General features: G+C 43.8%; 1 protein-coding gene across 1 annotated transcript in view; it reads left to right on the forward strand.

Moving 5' to 3' along the window:
• Positions 1–24,337, forward strand: part of mgat4b (alpha-1,3-mannosyl-glycoprotein 4-beta-N-acetylglucosaminyltransferase B) — a 242,742-nt gene that overhangs the window by 207,094 nt on the left and 11,311 nt on the right. Inside the window, exons 9-12 of the mRNA XM_045723878.2 lie at positions 7,438–7,568; positions 9,838–9,945; positions 15,070–15,263; positions 15,816–15,894. Coding sequence (XP_045579834.1) covers positions 7,438–7,568; positions 9,838–9,945; positions 15,070–15,263; positions 15,816–15,894 — 512 coding nt within the window. The remainder of the gene's footprint in view (positions 1–7,437; positions 7,569–9,837; positions 9,946–15,069; positions 15,264–15,815; positions 15,895–24,337) is intronic.

Raw genomic sequence — 24,337 nt, forward strand, 5'->3', positions numbered from 1 at the left:
CTGACTGATGTCCTGAGATGTTGCTTCAATATATCCACATAATTTCCCTCCCTCATGATGCCATCTATTTTGTGAAGTGCACCAGTCCCTCCTGCAGCAAAGCAGCCCCACAACATGATGCTGCCACCCCCATGCTTTACGGTTGGGAAGGTGTTCTTCGGCTTGCAAGCATCCCCCTTTTTCCTCCAAACATAACGATGGTCATTATGGCCAAATAGTTCTATTTTTATCAAACCAGAGGACATTTTTCCAAAATGTACAATCTTTGTCCCCATGTGCAGTTGCAAACCGTAGTCTGGCTTTTATATGGCAGTTTTGGAGCAGTGGCTTCTTCCTTGCTGAGCGGCCTTTCAGATTAGGTTGATATAGGACTAGTTTTACTGTGGATATAGATTCTTTTGTACCTGTTTCCTCCAGCATCTTCACAAGGTCTTTTGCTGTTCTGGAATTGATGTGCACTTTTCGCAGTAAAGTACAGTCATCTCTAGGAGACAGAATGCTTCTCCTTCCTTTTACTGTTATTTTACCAGGTATGTTGACTGAGAACACATTCTCATTTACAGCAATGACTTGGGGAATAGTTTCAGGGGAGAGGAGGGGGATGGATGAGCCAATTGTAAGCTGGGGATGATTAGACAGCTGTGATGGTATGAGGGCCAGATTGGGAATTTAGCCAGGACACCAGGGTTAACACCCTACTCTTACGATAAGTGCAATGGGATCTTTAATGACCTCAGAGAGTCAGGACACCCGTTTAATGTCCCATCCGTAAGACAGCACCCTACACAGGGCAGTGTCCCCAATCACTGCCCTGGGGCATTGGGATATTTTTAAGACCAGAGGAAAGAGTGCCTCCTTCTGGCCCTCCAACACCACTTCCAGCAGCATCGGTTCTCCCATCCAGGGACTGACCAGGACCAACCCTGCTTAGCTTCAGAAGCAAGCCAGCAGTGGGATGCAGGGTGGTATGCTGCTGGCTTGATGGCTGCGTGGTACCATGGTGTTTATACTTGAGTACTACTGTTTGTACAAATGAACGTGGTACGTTCAGGCATTTGTAAATTGCTCCCAAGGATGAACCAGACTTGTGGAGGTCTACAATTTATTTTCTGAGGTCTTGGCTGATTTCTTTAGATTTTCTCATGATGTCAAGCAAAGAGGAATTGAGTTTGAAGGTAGGCCTTGAAATACATCCACAGGTACACCTCCAATTTGCTCAAATGATGTCAATTAGCATATCAGAAGCTTCTAAAGTCATGACATCATTTTCTGGAATTTTACAAACTGTTTACATTTACATTTAAGTCATTTAGCAGACGCTCTTATCCAGAGCGACTTACAAAATGGTGCATTCACCTTATGATATCCAGTGGAACAACCACTTTACAGTAGTGCATCTAAATCTTTTAAGGGGGGGGGGGGGGTTAGAAGGATTACTTTATCCTATCCTAGGTATTCCTTAAAGAGGTGGGGTTTCAGGTGTCTCCGGAAGGTGGTGATTGACTCCGCTGTCCTGGCGTCGTGAGGGAGCTTGTTCCACCATTGGGGTGCCAGAGCAGCGAACAGTTTTGACTGAGCTGAGCGGGAACTGTGCTTCCTCAGAGGTAGGGGGGCCAGCAGGCCAGTGGTGGATGAACGCAGTGCCCTTGTTTGGGTGTAGGGCCTGATCAGAGCCTGAAGGTATGGAGGTGCCGTTCCCTTCACAGCTCCGTAGGCAATCACCATGGTCTTGTAGCGGATGCGAGCTTCAACTGGAAGCCAGTGGAGAGAGCGGAGGAGCGGGGTGACGTGAGAGAACTTGGGAAGGTTGAACACCAGACGGGCTGCGGCGTTCTGCATGAGTTGTAGGGGTTTAATGGCACAGGCAGGGAGCCCAGCCAACAGCGAGTTGCAGTAATCCAGACGGGAGATGACAAGTGCCTGGATTAGGACCTGCGCCGCTTCCTGTGTGAGGCAGGGTCGTACTCTGCGAATGTTGTGGAGCATGAACCTACAGGATCGTGTCACCGCCTTGATGTTAGTGGAGAACGACAGGGTGTTGTCCAGGATCACGCCAAGGTTCTTAGCACTCTGGGAGGAGGACACAAGGGAGTTGTCAACCGTGATGGCGAGATCATGGAACGGGCAGTCCTTCCCCGGGAGGAAGAGCAGCTCCGTCTTGCCGAGGTTCAGCTTGAGCTGGTGATCCGTCATCCACACTGATATGTCTGACAGACATGCAGAGATGCGATTCGCCGCCTGGTTATCAGAAGGGGGAAAGGAGAAGATTAATTGTGTGTCGTCTGCATAGCAATGATAGGAGAGACCATGTGAGGATATGACAGAGCCAAGTGACTTGGTGTATAGCGAGAATAGGAGAGGGCCTAGAACAGAGCCCTGGGGGACACCAGTGGTGAGAGCGCATGGTGCGGAGACAGATTCTCGCCACGCCACCTGGTAGGAGCGACCTGTCAGGTAGGACGCAATCCAAGCGTGGGCCGCGCCGGAGATGCCCAACTCGGAGAGGGTGGAGAGGAGGATCTGATGGTTCACAGTATCAAAAGCAGCAGATAGGTCTAGAAGTATGAGAGCAGAGGAGAGAGAGTTAGCTTTAGCAGTGCGGAGAGCCTCCGTGACACAGAGAAGAGCAGTCTCAGTTGAATGCCCAGTCTTGAAACCTGACTGATTAGGATCAAGAAGGTCATTCTGAGAGAGATAGCAGGAGAGCTGGCCAAGGACGGCACGTTCAAGAGTTTTGGAGAGAAAAGAAAGAAGGGATACTGGTCTGTAGTTGTTGACATCGGAGGGATCGAGTGTAGGTTTTTTCAGAAGGGGTGCAACTCTCGCTCTCTTGAAGACGGAAGGGACGTAGCCAGCGGTCAAGGATGAGTTGATGAGCGAGGTGAGGAAGGGGAGAAGGTCTCCGGAAATGGTCTGGAGAAGAGAGGAGGGGATAGGTTCAAGTGGGCAGGTTGTTGGGCGGCCGGCCGTCACAAGACGCGAGATTTCATCTGGAGAGAGAGGGGAGAAAGAGGTCAAAGCACAGGGTAGGGCAGTGTGAGCAGGACCAGCGGTGTCGTTTGACTTAGCAAACGAGGATCGGATATCGTCAACCTTCTTTTCAAAATGGTTGACGAAGTCATCCGCAGAGAGGGAGGAGGGGGGGGGAGGGGAAGGAGGATTCAGGAGGGAGGAGAAGGTAGCAAAGAGCTTCCTAGGGTTAGAGGCAGATGCTTGGAATTTAGAGTGGTAGAAAGTGGCTTTAGCAGCAGAGACAGAAGAGGAGAATGTAGAGAGGAGTGAGTGAAAGGATGCCAGGTCCGCAGGGAGGCGAGTTTTCCTCCATTTCCGCTCGTTTAAAGGCACAGTCAACTTAGTGTATATTAACTTCTGACCCACTGGAATTGTGAAATAATCCGTCTGTAAACAATTGTTGGAAAAATGACTTAGGACATCTACTTTGTTCATGACACAACTGACTTGCCAAATCTATCGTTTGTTAACAAGAAATGTGTGGAGTGGTTGAAAAACTATTTTTAATGACTCCAACCTAAGTGTACAGTGGGGGGAAAAAGTATTTGATCCCCTGCTGATTTTGTACGTTTGCCCACTTTTAATAGTACGTTTATTTGAACAGTGAGAGACAGAATAACAAAATAATCCAGAAAAATGCATGTCAAAAATGTTATAAAATGATTAGCATTTTAATGAGGGAAATAAGTATTTGACCCCTCTGCAAAACATGACTTAGTACTTGGTGGCAAAACCCTTGATGGCAATCACAGAGGTCAGACGTTTCTTGTAGTTGGCCACCAGGTTTGCACACATCTCAGGAGGGATTTTGTCCCACTCCTCTTTGTAGATCTTCTCCAAGTCATTAAGGTTTCGAGGCTGACATTTGGCAACTCGAACCTTCAGCTCCCTTCTCAGATTTTCTATGGGATTAAGGTCTGGAGACTGGCTAGGCCACTCCAGGACCTTAATGTGCTTCTTCTTGAGCCACTCCTTTGTTGCCTTGGCCGTGTGTTTTGGGTCATTGTCATGCTGGAATACCCATCCACGACCCATTTTCAATGCCCTGGCTGAGGGAAGGAGGTTCTCACCCAAGATTTGACGGTACATGGCCCCGTCCATCGTCCCTTTGATGCGGTGAAGTTGTCCTGTCCCCTTTTCCACCTCCATGTTTGACGGTGGAGATGGTGTTCTTGGAGTCATAGGCAGCATTCCTCCTCCAAACACGGCGAGTTGAGTTTATGTCAAAGAGCTCCATTTTGGTCTCATCTGACCACAACACTTTCACCAGTTGTCGTCTGAGTCATTCAGATGTTCATTGCCAGACTTCAGACGGGCCTGTATATGTATTCTTGAACAGGGGGACCTTGCGGGCGCTGCAGGATTTCAGTCCTTCACGGCGTAGTGTGTTACCAATTGTTTTCTTGGTGACTATGGTCCCAGCTGCCTTGAGATCATTGACAAGATCCTCCCGTGTAGTTCTGGGCTGATTCCTCACCGTTCTCATGATCATTGCAACTCCACGAGGTGAGATATTGCATGGAGCCCCAGGCCGAGGGATATTGACAGTTCTTTTGTGTTTCTTCCATTTGCGAATAATCGCAACAAATGTTGTCACTTTCTCACCAAGCTGCTTGGCGATGGTCTTGTAGTCCATTCCAGCCTTGTGTAGGTCTACATTCTTGTCCCTGACATCCTTGGAGCGCTCTTTGGTCTTTTGGAATCTGATTGATTGATTGCTTGCTTCTGTGGACAGGTGTCTTTTTTTACAGGTAACAAGCTGCAGTTAGGCGCACTCCCTTTAAGGGTGTTCTCCTAATCTCAGCTCATTACCTGTATAAAAGACACCTGGGAGCCAGAAATCTTTCTGATTGAGAGGGGGTCAAATACATATTTCCCTCATTAAAATGCAAATCAATTTATAACATTTCTGACATGCGTTTTTCTGGATATTTTTGTTGTTATTCTGTCTCTCACTGTTCAAATAAACCTACCATTAAAATTATAGACTGATCCTTTCTTCGTCAGTGGGCAAACGTACAAAATCAGCAGGGGATCGAATACTTTTTTCCCCCACTGTATGTAAACTTCCGACTTCAACTGTATATACTAGGCGGTGTCACCCAAGTCCTACCACACGAGAAGCGTTACCGGAGCACCAAGTCTATGTCCAAAAGGCTCCTTAACAGCTTCTACCCCCAAGCCGTAAGATTGCTTAACAATTAATCAAATGGCGACCTGGATTATTTGCATTGACCCCACCCCCTTTAGTTTTTTACACTGCTGCCACTCGCTAAGCTGTACCCCCGCACATTGACTCGGTACAGGTACCCCCTGTATATAGCCTCAGTATTGTTATTTTAATTTGTTTTTTTACTTTAGCTTATTTAGTAAATATTTTCTTAACTCTATTCTCTTAAAACAGCATTGTTGGTTAAGGGCTTTAAAGTAAGCATTTCACGGTAAGGTCTGTTGTATTCGGCGCATGTGACAAATACATTTGATTTGACTTTGTTCTCTAGTCCTTCTATTTCTCATTCATTCACTCTCACCCCCCTCACCCCCTTCCACACAAGCATACACCTTTCTTACAGCATCCCACCTCCCTTCTCTCCCCCCTCATCAGGCCAGTAATGAATGTTAGCCATATATTTTTGCCTCTCTCTCGCTCTCTCGCTCTCGCTCTCTACTTATCTTTCTCTATCTTACTCTATCTCTCACTCCCCCTCTCCCCCAGCAGGTCCTAACTCCTCTCACATGACCACCTGACCGGTCACCCTCTCTTTCCCCCTGTCTCTACCCATCTCTCTCTCCCTCCTCCCACTCATCCCCATTCTCTATTCCTCTCTCTCGCTCTCTCCATCCTTTCCTCCATTTCTCAGCAAGATTTCTAATGAGTTGTTAGATTGCATATATCCTTCCCTTACTCGAGCCCTGACATTTCACACTTTCACTCTCTACCCCAACCATCCGCGCTCCCACCTGTCTCTCCTTCCTTCCCTCCCTCTTTCAGTGAGGTCTAAAATGAGTTATTGCATACCTCCTTCCCTTATGCGAGTGCTCAACCTCTCACCCTCTTGCCCTTTCTCACTTTTGGTTTCTACCCATCTCTCTCTCCCTCCTCCCCTTTCTGCCTTGCCTCCCTCCCTTCCACACCTCTTTCTCTCTCTCGTTCTCGGTGGGATTCTAATGAGTTGTAACTCCTCCTTCACTCGAACGCTCTACCCCTCGACCTCTCTCTCATTAACCCATAGTCTGTGGCATTGTAACCCTCACAATGGCAACGGCCCTGGTCCTGGAGTGTGGGGCCAGAAAGAGAGGACTGTAACCATGAGAAGACCGTAACCATTGAATTGTTTTAATTTAGCAGATGCTCTTATCCAGAGCGACTTAAAGTAGTGAGTGCATACATTTTCATACTTTTTCATGTTGGGAGGAAGAGAAGGATGGAGGATGAATGCTACAGCTCAGCCAAGGAAAGAGTGTTTATCTCAGTAGAGATGGTGTAACGAGAGGGTGGGGGAGAAGAGAAAAGTGTTTTAATGTACGGAGAGAGGTGAGAAGGTATAAAGAAGAGTGAGGGGGAGATGAGAGGGAGTACTCTTCTGTTGTGTTGTAATAGGCAAGGAAGAGAGAGACGAAGGAGATGTGTCTTCGAGTTGAGGGATCGGTGTTCAGTCTGAACACTTTTTTACTTCAGTGTGTGCATGCATGGGTGGCTGAGTGTGTATTTTATTGGATTATGTTTCGTATGAGGACAAAACAAGACCATACATCATGTTCTTATACTCCAGGAAAAATAAGATATTTTTGATCTTGTGATTGGTTAAATGGTATCTTCCGTCTTTGTGGTGACTAGCTGTTAAAACATTGTGGTGGGAAGTGCTTCAAAGCATTACAATTAAACGCCTGTAAAATAATCTCATTCTAGACCGCAAGCGACCTCGTTTTGACCAAAAAATATTTGTTCTTGTAACCCACTTGGTGACTTTGTGAAATTGACTCCAATGTATTAATCTGACAATTATGTTAAATTTAAATTCAGCGCTCAAGGGTCTGTGTGCAATTTATATGTCATTCAGATTTAATTTCAGAGCACACTGGCTAAGTTTAGCCTCCGTTCTAGGTCGTTGTAACTTGCTACACTCTACTTTATACTTCCTTTTTACCCAATTCCAAATCGACCCCCTAAGCATTTCTAATAAATCTGAAAGGTCAAGGTAGTTACTACCATATTTCTAAAACCTGTTCAATCCCTTCATATCTTCACAAAGGGCCAGGGGATAATAGCTAAGGACCATTTTGAAATTGGGAACCCAAGTAGTGTTCCATAGGTTCAAGATATGATTAAACATTTTGAAACAGACATGGTACTACCTGAACAACCTTTGGCGATATTTGATGATGTCACGCATTGTAATTGAGTTGTATATCCTCTCTCCTAAGGTAAGATGTTCAAGTCCCTGGACCTGTCGCTGATTGTGGAGTTTATGCTAATGTTCTACAAGGACAAGCCCATTGACTGGTTGCTGGACCACATCATGTGGGTCAAGGTGTGCAACCCAGAGAAGGATGCGGTAAGTGTGGTAACCACTGTCCTAAAACAAGTTTTTCTTTGGACTCAGTCATGTTCAATCAGTGATTACTTCAAGGGAGGGAGGAAAGAAGGATGTATTGCAGATTATCCAAGCAGGGAGCAACAGGTTACTGCAAAAATAAAGTGAACGCTTTAGTAAATGAGTGTGTATTACTTATACAACTAATATAAGGACAGGACATGAGACGTGAGTAGAAATGAACGTGGGCATTGTTTAATGCATTTCACAGGAAGAACATTCCAAGCATTTCAATGTAGGTAAGCAAGGGGGGGTTACAGTTGCCCTAAAGGGACAAAACTAGAATATCAATACACAACAATGAGGGATACAAAGGCTGCGTTGACACAGGCAACCCAATTCTGATATTCTTTTCACTAAGCTGATCTGATTGGTCAAAAGACCAATTAGTGAAAACAATATCAGAATTGGTCTGTCGGTGTAAACGCAGCCAAAGTATATTGAAAATAGGTGCTTCCAAACGGGTGGGGTTCCTGAGTTAATTAAGCAATTAACATCCCATCATGGTTGCAGTCATTATAAAAATACCTATTTCACCAATATTTTGGCTACCACGGCTAAAAGAAGAGATCTCAGTGAATTTGAAAGAGTGTTCTCAAAGGAGCATAGGTGATTTAAAGGATGTGTTTGTGTGTGTGTGTATCACCAGATCTCAACCCAATTGAACACTTATGGGGGATTCTGGAATGGCGCCTGAGAAGGCATTTTCCACCACCATCAACAAAACACCAAATTATAGAATTTCTCATGGAAGAATGGTGTTTGCATCCCAGACACTTTTAGAATCTATGCCAAGGTGCATTGAAGCTGTTTTGGTGGCACGTTGTTGCCAATCACCCTATTAAGACACCTGATGTTGGGGTTTCCTTTATTTTGGCAGTTACCTGTACATATACTACATGACCCAAAGTATGTGGACGTTGAACATCTCATTCCAAAATCATGGGCATTAATATGGAGTTGGTCCTTCCTGCTGCTATAACAGCCTCCACTCTTCTTGGAAGGTTTTCCACTAGATGTTGGAAACTTGTTGCGGGGACTTGCTTCCATTCAGCCACGAGCATTAGTGAGGTCGGGCACTGATGTTGACGATTAGGCCTGGAGTTCAGGTCAGGGCTCTGTGAAGTTCAGTCAAGCTCTTCCACACCGGTCCATTTCTGTATGGACCTCGCTTTGTGCACGGGGGCAATGTAATGTTGAAATAGGAAAGGGCCTTTCCCAAACTGTTGCAAAAAGTTGGAAGCACAGAATCGTCAAGAATGTCATTGTATGCTTTAGCGTTAAGATTTCCCTTCACTGGAATTAAGGAGCCTGAACCATTAAAAACAGCCCCAGACCATTATTCCTCTTCCACAAACTTTACAGTTGGCACTATGCATTGGGGCAGGTCGCGTTCTCCTGGCATCCTCCAAATCCAGATTCGTCCATAGGACTGCCAGATGGTGAAGCGTGATTTATCACTCCAGAGAATGCGTTTCCACTGCTCCAGAGTCCAATGGCGGCAACCTTAACACCACTCCAGCCAACGCTTGGCATTGCTCATGGTGATCTTAGGCTTGTGTGCGGCTGTGCGGCCATGGAAACCCATTTTTTGAAGCTCCTGACAAAGTTATTGTGCTGACGTATTTGTATTTATTATTAATCCCCATTAGCTGCTGCCAAGAGGTTGCTTCCAGAGGCAGTTGGGAACTCTGTAGTGACTTGTTGCAACCGAGAACAAACAGTTTTTTTGCGCTTCAGCACTCGGCAGTCTCGTTACGTGAGCTTGTGTGGCTTACCACTTCACGGCTGAGCCATTGTTGCTCCTAGACGTTTCCACAATAACAGTACTTACAGTTGACCGGGGAAGCTCTAGCAGGGCAGATGTTTGACGAACTGACTGGTTGGAAAGGTGACATCCTATGACGGTGCCACGTTAAAAGACACAGAGCTCTTCGGTAAGGCCATTCTACTGCTAACGTTTGTCTATGGAGATAGCATGTCTGTGTGCTCGATTTTATACACCTGTCAGTAATGGGTGTGGCTGAAATAGCCGAATCCACTAATTTGAAGGGGTATCCACATGCTTTTGGCCATGTAGTGTATAAATACTATGCCTTTCAATTGCACTTGCCAAAATGGTCTCAGTCTCAGAAAATTGTGGAACTCCCACACACTCCTACTCTCTTTCTCTCTCTCTGCTCCTCTCTCTTTCTCTCTTTCTCAACTCTCCCGTCTGCCACACACACAGAAACACTGCGACAGGCAGAAGGCCAACCTGAGGATTCGCTTCAAACCCTCACTCTTCCAGCATGTGGGCACCCACTCCTCCCTGGCCGGAAAGATCCAGAAACTCAAGGTATGTACGTCGTGAGCATTGTGTGTTTCCGTATCCCACTGACTCGCTAGCCAATCAATACATTTTGTATACTCTAGCATCCTTTCACTGTGCATGTCAGCTTATCTTATCTGAATATGATATTAGCTTTCATGTCTCTGAGCACTGCAGCACTGATATACATTTCAAGTCACCACACAAATTCCAGATTTTTTACTACAAAGTAAAGAATACTGTGTTTTAATGTCTCCGATTGTTAAGATCAGTGGATATCAGCCTGAAGACTGCTACTGCAATCTAACCCAATCAATTCACTATCAATACGCCCAGCACTTTCTCAAAGTAGAGATTCTCCACCAAGCAGGCATGGCCTCCACCACTGAAATGAATAGTATTTTATCAGTGCTATACAACTCTCACGCAATGAGCGTGAGATACACGCATTTGACCCTCTTCACACACCACACGTTTCTCCACATTTCTCACGCATTGAAAAAAGTAACACTTTTATTTTTCAAATTAATCCAGTGTATATTCAGTGGGTTAACTGTGTCCAAATTGTTTTGAAATGGGAGCATGTGCGCCTGCAGATCTACATCACAAGCATTGTAACTGAGGCAGCTTCACAAGGGAGATCCATCATTTTTCTACCACATCAGATTGAAGCGCGTGATTGGTTTAGTAAGGGTAAGGGACCAAGGCGATTGGATGCGCGTTTGTAAAGAAATGTCCCTCATGATTTGTTCTTTGTGCTGATCAAAGTTTATGAACTTTTCCCACATTTTGTTACATTACAGCCTTATTCTAATATGGATTCTAAAATATAATATCCTCAGCAATCTACACACAATACCCCATAACGACAAAACAAAAACAGGTTTGTAGAAATTTTTGCAAATGTATTAAAAATAACAAGCAGAAATATCTTATTTACATAAGTATTCAGACCCTTTGCTATGAGTCTCAAAATTGAGCTCAGGTGCATCTTGTTTCCATTGATCATCCTTGAGATGTTTCTACAACTTGATTGGAGTCTACCTATGGCAAATTCAATTGATTTGGACATGATTTGGATAGGCACACACCTGTTTATATAAGGTCCCACAGTTGACAGTGCATGTCTGAATGAATGAAAACCAAGCCATGAGGTCAAAGGAATTGTCCATAGGGCTCCGAGACAGGATTGTGTCGAAGCATAGATCTGGGAAAGGGTACCAAAATATTTCTGCAGCATTGAAGGTCCCCAAGAACACAGTGGCCTCCATCATTCTGCAGTGATACACCATCCCATCTGGTTTGCGCTTAGTAGGACTATAATTTGTTTTTCAACAGGACAATGACCCAACACACCTCCAGGCTGTGTAAGGGCTATTTTACCAAGAAGGAGAGTAATGGGAGTGCTGCATCAGATGACCTGGCCTGCACAATCACCCGACCGCAACCCAATTGAGATGGTTTGGGGTGAATTGGACCGCAGAGTGAAGGAAAAGCAGCCAACAATTGCTCAGCATATGTGGGAACTCCTTCAAGACTGTTGGAAAAGCATTCCTCATAAAGCTGGTTGAGAGAATGCCAAGTGTGTGCAAAGCTGTCAAGGCAAAGGGTGACTACTTTGAAGAATCTAAAATCTAAAATATATTTTGATTTGTTTAACACTTTTTTAATTTACTACATGATTCCATATGTGTTATTTTATAGTTTTGATATCTTCACAATTATTCTACAATGTAGAAAATTGTCAAAATAATGAAAAACCCTTGAATGAGTAGGTGTGTCCAAACTTTTGACTGGTACTGTGTGTGTGTGTGTGTGTGTGTGTGTGTGTGTGTGTGTGTGTGTGTGTGTGTGTGTGTGTGTGTGTGTGTGTGTGTGTGTGTGTGTGTGTGTGTGTGTGTGTGTGTGTGTGTGTGTGTGTGCACAGTTGAAGTCGGACGTTTACACACACCTTAGCCAAATACATTTAAACTCAGTTTTTCACAATTCCTGACATTTAATCCTAGTAAAATTCCCTGTTTTAGGTCAGTTAGGATCCCCACTTTATTGTAAGAATGTGAAATGTCAGAATAATAGTAGAGAGAACAAATTTATTTCAGCTTTTATTTCTTTCATCACATTCCCAGTGGGTCAGAAGTTTACATACACTCAATTAATATTTGGTAGCATTGCCCTTAAGTTGTTTAACTTGGGTCAAGCGTTTCGGGTAGCCTTTCACAAGCTTCCCACAATAAGTTGGGTGAATTCTGGCCCATTCTGACAGAGCTGGTGTAACTGAGTCAGGTTTGTAGGCCTCCTTGCTCGCACACGCTTTTTCAGTTCTGCCAACAACTTTTCTATAGGATTTGTGGTCTTTGTGATGGCCACTCCAATACCTTGACTTTGTTGTCCTTAAGCCATTTTCCACAACTTTGGAAGTATGCTTGGGGTCATTGTCCATTTGGAAGACCCATTTGCGACCAAGCTTTAACTTCCTGACTGATGTTTTGAGATGTTGCTTCAATATATACACAACATTTTCTCCCTCATGATGCCATCTATTTTGTGAAGTGCACCAGTCCCTCCTGCAGCAAAGCACCCCCACAACATGCCACCCCCGTGCTTCACGGTTTGGATGGTGTTTTTCAGCTTACAAGCATCCCCCTATTTCCTCCAAACATAACAATAGTCATTATGGTCAAACAGTTCTATTTTTGTTTCATCAGACCAGAAGACATTTCTCCAAAAAGTATGATCTTTGTCCCCATGTGCAGTTGCAAACAGTAGTCTGGCTTTTTTATGGTGGTTTTGGAGCAGTGGCTTCTTCCTTGCTGAGCGGCATTTCAAGTTATGTCGGTATAAGACACGTTTTACTGTGGATATAAATACTTTCTTACCTGTTTCCTCCAGCATCTTCACAATGTCCTTTGCTGTTGTTCTGGGATTGAGTTGTACTTTTCGCACCAAGTACGGACATTGCAATGTATTGCCCTGGCCACATCTGCAGTCCTCATGCCTACTTGCAGGTTGCCTAAGTCACGTTCACGTAGATGAGCAGGGACCCTGGGCATATTTTGGTGTTTTTCAGAGTCAGTAGAAAGGCCTCTTTAGTGTCCTAAGTTTTCATAACTGTGACCTTAATTGCCTACCGTCTCTAAGCTGTTAGTGTCTTAACAACCGTTCCACAGGTGCATGTTCATTAATTGTTTATGGTTCATTGAACAAGCATGGGAAACAGTGTTTAAACCCTTTACAATGAAGATCTGTGAAGTGCTGTGAAGAGCTTCATTAAATAGTACCTGCAAAACACCAGTCTCAACGTCAACAATGAAGAGGCGACTCTGGAATGCTGGCCTTCTAGGCAGAGTTTCTCTGTCCAGTGTCTGTGTTATTTTGCCCATCTTAATCTTTTCTTTTTATTGGCCAGTCTGAGATATGGCTTTTTCTTTGCAACTCTGCCTAGAAGGCCAGCATCCCAGAGTCACCTCTTCACTGTTAACATTGAGACTGGTGTTTTGCGGGTACTATTTAATGAAGCTGCCAGTTGAGGACTTGTGAGGCATCTGTTTCTCAAACTAGACACTAATGTCTTGTCCTCTTGGTCAGTTGTGCACCGGGGCCTCCCACTCCTCTTTCTATTCTGGTTAGAGCCAGTTTGCACTGTTCTGTGAAGGGAGTAGTACACAGCGTTGAACCAGATCTTCAGTTTCTTGGCAATTTCTCGCATGGAATAGACTTCATTTCTCAGAACAAGAATAGACAGGTGAGTTTCAGAAGAAAGTTCTTTGTTTCTGGCCATTTTGAGCCTGTAATCGAACCCACAAATGCTGATGCTCCAGATACTCAACTGGTCTAAAGAAGGACAGTTTTATTGCATCTTTAATCAGACCAACAGTTTTCAGCTGTGCTAACATAATTGCAGAAGGGTTTTCTAATGATCAATTAGCCTTTTAAAATGATAAACTTGGATTAGCTAACACAACGTGCCATTGGAACACAGGAGTCATGGTTGCTGATAATGGGCCTATGTAGATATTCCATAAAAAATCTGCCGTTTCCATCTACAATAGTCATTTACAACATTAACAATGTCTATACTGTATTTCTGATCAATTTGATGTTATTTTAATGGACAAAAAATGTGCTTTTCTTTAAAAAACAAGGACATTTCTAAGTGACCCCAAACTTTTGAATAGTTGTGTGTGTGGGTGTGTGTGTGTGTGTGTGTGTGTGTGTGTGTATTTATTTTCATTAATTCATTCAATCATATTCCTAACCAAAAACAAATTTAATTCAATGTCCCCCAGTTAGCATACTCTAAATGTCATGTACAAATAATCTTAGAGTAACACTAATTTATTTAAATAGTTCTAATTGTATGGATCCCTATGACAAATTCATAAAGATTTGCATATATTTGATGCACCATCATCATTATCGTAGGAATTTGAAGTACAGTACATTTGCATAGGCCTAAAAGGAAGCTAAAAATATGTACATTGTTATAAGTCATCTCACAGAGATTTGATGTGACATCCAGTGTTAGGAATATACAATTCTCTGTTGTGATGACGTTGCATGAACTCCATGTGAGATTGCATCATTTTTGCCAAGAATAAGAGAGCATGACTTGCGTTCATTTTCAAGTAAATCATGTAAACTGAATAACTCAGTTCCTCGAGGATTCTGCAACATAATTATTTTTGCTAAATCAACAATTCCCTGCATATTATGCGAAGTTTGGCAAATTTGGCTCATCACTGCACTATTTCCGCGTAAAACAGTCAAATCATCACAATATTATCGCATAAAACTGACCCATCACCGCAGTACAAGAAGAGGGCTCGCATTTTCAACCAATAAACACACATTTAAAGCACAATATGGTTATATCAAGCAATACGTCAACAAACTTTGTCCCTGGTCAGCGCATTGTCACGACAAATTGGATCAGGTCATTGCATAATGCCATGCAAAATGTCAGAATTGCCGCAGCAAAATCAAGGATCAAGAAAAATCAAGAATTGTCACGCTCCCAAATATCAAGTTAGAATTCATCCCTGTGTCTTTAGCTAACTGCACCCTCAAAGTCAATATGAGAGCTTAGTGATAGAAACAATTCTATCTCTCCCCTCTCTGTCCCCCCTCCTATGGTCTAATGGTTTGCTTCAGGACAAGGACTTTGGCAAGCAGACTCTGCACAAGGGCCACGCCAACCCGCTGGCAGAGGTGACCACCAGCCTAAAGACATACCAGCACTTCACCCTGGAGAAGGCCTACCTGGGAGAGGACTTCTTCTGGGCTTTCACACCCGTGGCTGGAGACTTCATCCGCATCCGTTTCTTCACACCTGTCCGCATCGAAAGGTGTGTGTGTGTGCGCTCACATGCTCGGATACACACATACATGGCATGCTTGAATACAGACACATATATGGACACACACACACACACGTGTGTATGCATGGACATAAACACTTACACACATGCGGGCGCACACACACACACACAGATTTTTGTGCACATGCACACATTTTACACATGTCCCAAACTGTCTCTCTCTCTCTCTTTCTCTCCACTAGGCCCATATGAATAATATTTCTTCCCATTACTGTCAGGGCAGATGGTCTATCTACTCTGGACCCTCTAACTGTTAATGACTAATGACCATGCTGTGGCTCTTTGGTCACCCCTGTTACCTCAGAGGCGCTTTTGGGGGTAGCGGACGGTTCAGGCTGCTGTTAGGTACTTGGTGGCACATGCATTTATACAAAGCAAATGGAGATAGAGATTGAACTTGGTGACTTCCTGGCTGGCTGACTGATGATGATGATAATAATGGTGGATCAATTTGTGTTGAATATCAAATTGACATCCCCCCCATTTGTTATCCTCTCTTATCTTTCTCTTTCTCTCTAGGTATTTCTTCCGGAGCGGGAACATTGAGCACCCAGGGGACAAGCTGTTCAACACCTCTGTGGAGGTGCTGCCTTTTGACGTGAGTCTCATCCCTATTCACCCGATTCATTCCCAGCACATTATTATCGGTTTCATTTTACATTACGTACATAACCTTTTATACCACATATTCTATTTTAATACAAAGCTCGCCGCTATAAGCCTGATTCATCTTGCCTCGAGGGGCGGCTGGTAGCCTATTGGTTATAGCGTTGGGCCAGTAACCGAAAGGTTGCTGGAGGTGGAGGTGGCTTATTGTTGGAGGTGGCTTATGTGAAATGAACATTCAGGCTTATCGTGAAATGAACATTCAGTTCTCTGGCAACAGCTCTGGTGGACATTCCTGCAGTCAGCATGCCAATTGTACGCTCCCTCAAAACTTGAGAAGTCTGTGGCATTGTGTTGTGTGACAAAACTACACATTTTAGAGTGGCCTTTTATTGTCCCCAGCACAAGGTGCACATGTGTAATGATCATGCTGTTTGATCAGCTTCTTGATATGCCACACCTGTTAGATGGATGGATTATCTTGGCAAAGGAGAAATGTTAACTAACAGGTACGTAAAGAGATTTGTGCAAGCCTTTTGTGCATATGGAACGTTTCTGGGATCTTTTATTTCACCTCATGACAAATGGGACCAAAACATTACATGCTTTACACGTTTATAATCTTGTTCACACCACATGACCAAAAGTATGTGGACACCTGCTTGTCGAACATCTCATTCCAAAATCATGGTCATTAATATGGAGTTGGTCCCCCCTTTGCTACTACAACGGCCTCCACTCTTCTGGGAAGGCTTTCCACTAGATGTTGGAACATTGCCGTGGGGACTTGCTTCCGTTCAGCCACGAGCATTAGTGAGGTCGGGCACTGATGTTGGACGACTGGGCCTGGCTTGCAGTCGCCGTTCCAATTCATCCCAAAGGTGTTAAATGGGGTTGAGGTCAGGGCTCTGTGCAGGCTAGTCAAGTTCTTCCACACCGATCTCGATAAACCATTTCTGTATGGACCTCGCTTTGTGCACGGGGCATTGTCATTCTGAAACAGGAAAGGGCCTTCCCCAAACTTTTGCCACAAAATTGGAAGCACAGAATCATTTAGAACAGGGGTGTCAAACTCAAATACCCAGTGGGCCAAAATGTAAAACCTGAACAAAGTCGCGGGCCAACATTGAACAAATTAACCTTTTAATATGGACCCAAACAAGTTTTGCTTTAACATTGAATATGGAACAAGCATTGCTTATTACCATACAATATATAATGTAATAGTGGAGACATGCAAAATCGAATTTCAAATGAAAAAACACATCAATGGCATTCATTTATTAAATAAATAAAATTTAAATAAAAATCGTATGCCCCTTTTCTATTTGCAGCCTTCTGATTTAAATACCAAAATAAACTTTTTCCACTGGCTAATAATTTTACAAATAAAATGATAATAAATCAATCAACCATTCAAGCCCATGCCTTGTAGCAAGAAAAAGTGCACAAAGAAAATGTTAATTATTGCACACTGATCTAATCTGATGTGCCCAAGCCAGATACCTGGCATCTCTTCTTGGATACTAGTTCATCAATGTCTGGGCTCAGGCTCTGAGCTGAAGAAATCCTCAGTATCGAGCGAAGGTGTTCATCAGTCAGACGTCTCCTGTGAGTTGTTTTGGTCATCTTCATCGAGGAGAAAAGTTGCTCGCATAGATAAGTGCTGCCGAACATGGAGAGCATCTGAGCAGCTTGGGTGCGGAGCTGAGGCATTGTGTCAGGGATGAACCGTGGAAACTGTGCGGCGCCCACAGCATCATACTTTGACTTCAGCGTGTCGTTGCACTGGAGTTCAATCACCTCCATTTGGATGTTGGTTGGTGCATTTTCCACATCAACTGCGAAGGGATTAGTAAGCAGTTCAAACCTACATTTCTGGACATCGAAGTCGGCAAATCGCCGGCTAAACTCAGCGGCGAGAACACTGAGTTTTTCAGCAAACTGTGTGCATGGGAACACGGCGGTAGAGATCTGCGCTTTTATGGTTTGGCAGCAGGGAAAATGGCAAGGGTTTCCTTGCAGCATCTGATTCTCCCACAGGCACAGTTTAGTTTTAAAGGCCCTCACTGCAGCGTACATGTCTGTGATGATGCGCCCCCGCCCCTGAAGCTGCAGGTTCAGCGCATCGAGATGGCTCGAGATGTCACAGAGAAAGGCCAGCTCACACAGAAACTTTTGCTCCCGGAGCTCTGCTGTATCCTTCCCTTTGGTTTCCAGGAATTGACATATTTCCTCACGCAGCTCGAAACATCTGTTCAGTACTTTTCCTCTGCTTAGCCATCTCACCTCTGTGTGATACGGCATGTCTGCGTATTCCGAACCACACTCCTCTCGAAAAAATTTAAACTGCCGGTGATTCAGACCTTTGGCTCTTATAAAGTTAACTACCTGTGTTACTGTGGTCATAACATGTTCCATCTTTAGGGCTTTGGCACACAGTGATTCCTGATGTATGATGCAGTGGTAAACAGTTAGCTCACCTGCACAGTTCTCTTCCCGCATCTTCTCCCGAACCATGCCCACCAGTCCACTCTTTTTACCGCACATCGCTGGCGCACCATCTGTCGTTAATCCAACGAGTTTTATTTCAGTTACACATTTGGAAACCTCCTCAAAGATTTCCTTTCCTGTGGTTGTGCCATGCATTGATTTGAATCCCAATAGCTCCTCCGTAACACACAGATTTGAGTCCACTCCACGGATGAAGACTGACAGCTGAGCAGTATCAGATGCGTCGCAGCTCTCATCCACAGCGAGGGAGAACGCAACGAAATCTTTTCCCTTTTCCATCAGCTGGTCATACAGATTGGTGGCAAGATCACATGTGCAATCAGCTACTGTGTTCCTGCTCAGGCTCACGTTTGAAAATGCTTGCTTTTTCTCTGGGCATACGAGGTCACAAACTTTCATCATGCACTTTTTCACGAACTCTCCCTCATTAAAGGGCCGGGCTGATTTTGCGATCTCTGCTGCCACTATATAACTAGCCTTTACAGCAGCCTCACTTTGTGATGTGGCTTTTTTGAACATATTCTGTTGTGAAACCAAACTTCTTTTCATCTCCTCTACTTTCTGGCTCCTTTGAGTCATGTCCAGGTCCTTGCATTTGTCATGGTGTTTCGTTTCATAGTGTCGTATAATGTTGTACTCCTTACTTACAGCCACGTTGACTCCACAAACAAGACAAACAGGTTTGTCTTTTACATATGTAAACAGATATTCTGCCTCCCACTTGTCCAGAAAGCTCCTGTTTTCTGCCTTTCTTTTCACCATTTTTGGGAAGGGATAGCGCGCTGACAGTTGCAGCGTCTATGTTGCTATGACTACTGTCACAGAGGAGAGGGCGTTTCTGGGTCCTGTCCTGATTGGCGCGCGAAAACAACAGCAGAGCATTATGGGATTCGTAGTATTAGCGGTGAATGCGCTGTATAATACCAGCGGGCCAGCTCTAGTAGTAATTTGGTATTGTCTCGCGGGCCAAATATAATTACAAATTTGGCCCGCGGGCCAGAGTTGGACACCCATGATTTAGAATGTCATTGTATGCTGTAGTGTTAAGATTTCCCTACACTGGAATGAAGGGACCTAGCCCGAACCACAAAAAACAGCCCCAGAGCATTATTCCTCCTCCACCAAACTTTACAGTTGACACTATGCATTGGGGCAGGGAGCGTTCTCCTGGTATCCGCCAAACCCAGATTCGTCCATCAGATTGCCAGATCGTGAAGCGTGATTCATCACTCCAGAGAACGCGTTTCTACTGCTCCAGAGTCCAATGGCGGCGAGCTTTACACCACTCCAGCCAACGCTTGGAATTGCACATGGTGATCTTAGGCTTGTGTGCGGCTGCTCGGCAATGGAACCTATTTCATGAAGCTCCCGATGAACAGTGCTTGTGCTGACATTGCTTACAGAGGCAGTTTGGAACTCTGTAGTGAGTGTTGCAACCGAGGACAAACTATTTCTACGTGCTTCAGCACTCAGTGGTCCCGTTCTGTGAGCTTGTGTTGCCTACCACTTCGCGACTGAGCCTTTGTTGCAACTAGACCTTTCCACTTCACAATAACAGCACTTACAATTAAACGGGGCAGGTCTAGCAGGGCAGAATTTGACGAACTGACTTGCTGGAAAGGTGGCATCCTAAGACAGTGCCTTGTTGAAAGTCACTGAGCTCTTCATTAAGGCCATTCTACTGCCAATGTTTTCTATGGAGATTGCATGGCTGTGTGCTCGATTTTATACACCTGTCAGCAACGGGTGTGGCTGAAATAGCCGAATCCACTAATTTAACGGGGTGTCCACATACTTTTGTGTATGTACAGTGGCTTGCGAAGGTATTCTCTCCCCTTGGCATTTTTCCTCTTTTGTTGCCTTACAACCTGGAATTAAAATTTATTTTTGGGGGGTTTGTATCATTTGATTTACACAACATGCCTACCACTTTGAAGACAAACAAGAAATAACACAAAAAAAACAGGAAACTTGAGCGTGCATAATTATTCACCCCCCAAAGTCAATACTTTGTAGAGCCACCTTTTGCAGCAATTACAGCTGCAAGTCTCTTGTGGTATGTCTCTATAAGCTTGGCACATCTAGCCACTGGGATTTTTGCCCATTCTTCAAGGCAAAACTGATCCAGCTCCTTCAAGTTGGATGGGTTCTGCTGGTGTACAGCAATCTTTAAATCATATCACAGATTCTCAATTGGATTGAGGTCTGGGATTTCACTAGGCCATTCCAAGACATTTAAATGTTTCCCCTTAAACCACTCAAGTGTTGCTTTAGCAGTATGCTTAGTGTCATTGTCCTGCTGGAAGGTGAACCTCTGTCCCAGTCTCAAATCTCTGGAAGACTGAAACAGGTTTCCCTCAAGATTTTCCTGTATTTAGCGCCATCCATCGTTCCTTCAATTCCGACCAGTTTCCCAGTCCCTGCCGATGGAAAAACATCCCGACAGCATGATGCTGCCACCACCATGCTTCACTGTAGGGATGGTGTTCTCGGGGTGATGAGAGGTGTTGGGTTTGTGCCATACATAGCGTTTTCCTTGATGGCCAAAAAGCTCAATTTTAGTCTCATCTGACCAGAGTACCTTTCTCCACATGTTTGGGGAGTCTCCCTCATGTATTTTGGCGAACACCAAACATGTTTGCTTATTTTTTGCTTTAACCTCTTGGGGCTAGGTGGGACGCTAGCGTGCCACCCGTGGTGCACTCCATCAACAGCAGGTGCATTTCAAGAGCGGCAAATTTGAATCCAAATAAATGTCAAAATTCAAATTTTTCAAAAATACAACTATGTTACACCATTTGAAAGATAAACATCTCCTTAATCTAACCACGTTTTACGATTTCAAAAAGGTTTTACGGCGAAAGCATAAATTTAGAGTATGTTAGGACAGTACATTTACAAGAGTTGTGTGTCAAAATTGGCTATATTGTAAAAAAAATAATGACATAAAAAAAACAAATGTATATATATATATATACGCACACAGTCGAAGTCGGGCATTTACATACACCTTAGCCAAATACATTTAAACTCAGTTCTTCACAATTCCTGACATTTAATCCTCGTAAAGATTCCCTGTATTTGGTCAGTTAGGATCACCACTTTATTTTAAGAATGTGAAATGTCAGAATAATAGTAGAGAGAATGATTTATTTCAGCTTTAATTTCTTGTATCACATTCCCAGTGGGTCAGAAGTTTACATACACTCAATTAGTATTTGGTAGCATTGCCTTTAAATTGTTTAACTTGGGTCAAACGTTTCGGGTAGCCTTCCACAAGCTTCCCACAATAAGTTGGGTGAATTCTGACCCATTCCTCCTGACAGAGCTGGTGTAACAGAGTCAGGTTTGTAGGCCTCCTTGTTCGCACCCGCTTTTTCAGTTCTGCCCACAAATGCTCTATAGGATTGAGGTCAGGGCGTTGTGCTGGCCACTCCAATACCTTGACTTTGTTGTCCTTCAGCCATTTTCCACCACTTTGGAAGTACGCTTGGGGTCATTGTCCATTTGGAAGACCCATTTGCGACCAAGCTTTAACTTCCTGACTGATGTCTTGAGATGTTGCTTCAATATATCCTTGTCATTTTTCTCCCTCATGATGCCATCTATTTTGTGAAGTGCACCAGTCCATCCTGCAGCAATGCACCCCCACGACATGATGCTGCCACCCCCGTGCTTCACGGTTGGGATGGTGTTTTTTGGCTTGCAAGCCTCCCCCTTTTTCTTCCAAACATAACGATTATGGTTCTATTTTTGTTTCATCAGACCAGAGGACATTTCTCTAAAAAGTATGATCTTTGTCCCCATGTGCAGTTGCAAACAGTAGTCTGGCTTTTTTATGGCGGTTTTGGAGCAGTGGCTTCTTCCTTGCTTAGTGGCCTTTCAGGTTATTTCGATATAGGACAAGTTTTACTGTGGATATAGATACTTTTGTACCTGTTTCCTCCAGCATCTTTACAAGGTCCTTTGCTGTTGTTCTGGGATTGATTTGCACTTTTCACACCAAAGTACGTTCATCTCTAGGAGACAGAACACGTCTCCTTTCTGAGCAGTATGACGGCTGCATGGTCCCATGGTGTTTATACTTGCGTTCTATTGTTTGTGCAGATATACGTGGTACCTTCAGGCATTTGGAAATTGCTCTCAAGGATGAACCAGGCTTGTGGAGGTCTACAATTCTTTTTCTGAGGTCTTGGCTGATTTCTTTTGATTTTCCCATGATGTCAAGCACAGAGGCACTGAGTTTGAAGGTAGGCCTTGATATACATCCACAGGTAGACCTCCAATTGACTCAAATGATGTCAATTAGCCTATCAGAAGCTTCTAAAGCCATGATATCATTTTCTGGAATTTTCAAGCTTTTGAAAGGCACAGTCAACTTAGTGTATGTAAACTTCTGACCCACTGGAATTGTGATACAGTGAATTATAAGTGAAATAATCTGTCTGTAAACAATTGTTGGAAAAATGACTTGTGTCATGCACAAAGTAGATGTCCTAACCGACTTGCCGAATCTATAGTTTGTTAACAAGAAATGTGTGGAGTGGTTGAAAAACAAGTTTTAATGACTCCAACCTAAGTGTATGTATACTTCCGACTTCAACTGTAGTATATATAAATGCTAATTCTAATGCCTAACTTTAAATTTAGAATATATATATATATATATATATCAGTGTATGCTTTTTGGTCTTAATTTAAAGTTAGGCGTTAGGGTTAGGTTTAAAATCAGATGTTATGACTTTGTGGCTGTGCCAGCTAGTGACCACAATGTGACCACAAGATTCATGACGAGAAACGCTAACCTGCCTAAGATCCCTCCCAACGTGTTCTCCAATCGCATAAAACAGGTCGTTAACCTACTAAGGGGAGGGTGCTAGAGTGCTGAAAACAGGGGTGCCAATCATTTCGACCTGTATCTTTTTTGTAATATATATTACTTATTAAACCCAAAAAATTCTCTGAGCGGTATAAGTATATTTTTGGGGAGCATGCAATGTAGCTCAGTATTTGTATTATTTATTTGATAGTCTTTTTTGCTCATCTTTATCAAGGGTACCAATAATTATGGACTGTAATTCTCTCAAGTGGAAAGACATATGACGTCAACTTCCATCTTGTTGACATAGGAGCACATAAGCCATGTTGAAAGGCGAGCACCCACAGTGTTAAGCCCCAGAGGCTACAGAGAGAGAGAGAGGCGAAGAAAAATAGATGAGAAATTACTCAAGACAGAGCAAGGTTCTCTCTCAGAAAAAGAGCGAGAACGAGAATGTTGAGGAGAAAGAAATAGAGGACTCCCGGGCGGTGGTAATCAGATCTGTCTCCCGCCAGCTACTGTTCGAGAGCCTTTGCCTTAAAATGATATTTCATCCGGCAGGAGGGCTAGGCGAGGCGGGGATTTCAGATTATGCCCTGCAAACCACCGCTCTCCACGACAGATTAATAGCTGGATTTTGCAGAGGCTCGAGCAAGATATTAATCTCCTCCTGTCTCTCCTCCCTCGCTCTCGGTCTCTATCTCGCTTATATTCTTTCTTCTCCTCCCTCCTGCACTCATTCGATCTACACTTCAACCTGATTGTCATTGAGACCCTGTAATGGTGCTAGAGAAAAGGGGAATTGAGGGAAGAGAGCAAATAGGGTGGAGGTGTTGCTGTTTTTGTTGTTGTTGTTCCTCCTACAGTATGGGAAGAATACAGTGCATTCGGAAAGTATTCAGACCCTTGACTTTTTCCACATTTTGTTACGTTACTGATACTGTAAATATTCAGACCCTTTGCCATGATACTTGAAATTGAGCACAGGTGCATCCTGTTTCCATTGATCATCCTTGACATGTTTCTGCAAATTGATTTGAGTCCACCTGTGGTAAATTAAATTGATTGGATATGATTTGGAAAGGCACACACCTGTTTATAT

The sequence above is a fragment of the Salmo salar genome, chromosome 09, assembly GCF_965601325.2.
Source record: "Salmo salar chromosome 09, fSalSal1, whole genome shotgun sequence".
In the NCBI taxonomy this organism is placed as follows: Eukaryota; Metazoa; Chordata; class Actinopteri; order Salmoniformes; family Salmonidae; genus Salmo; species Salmo salar.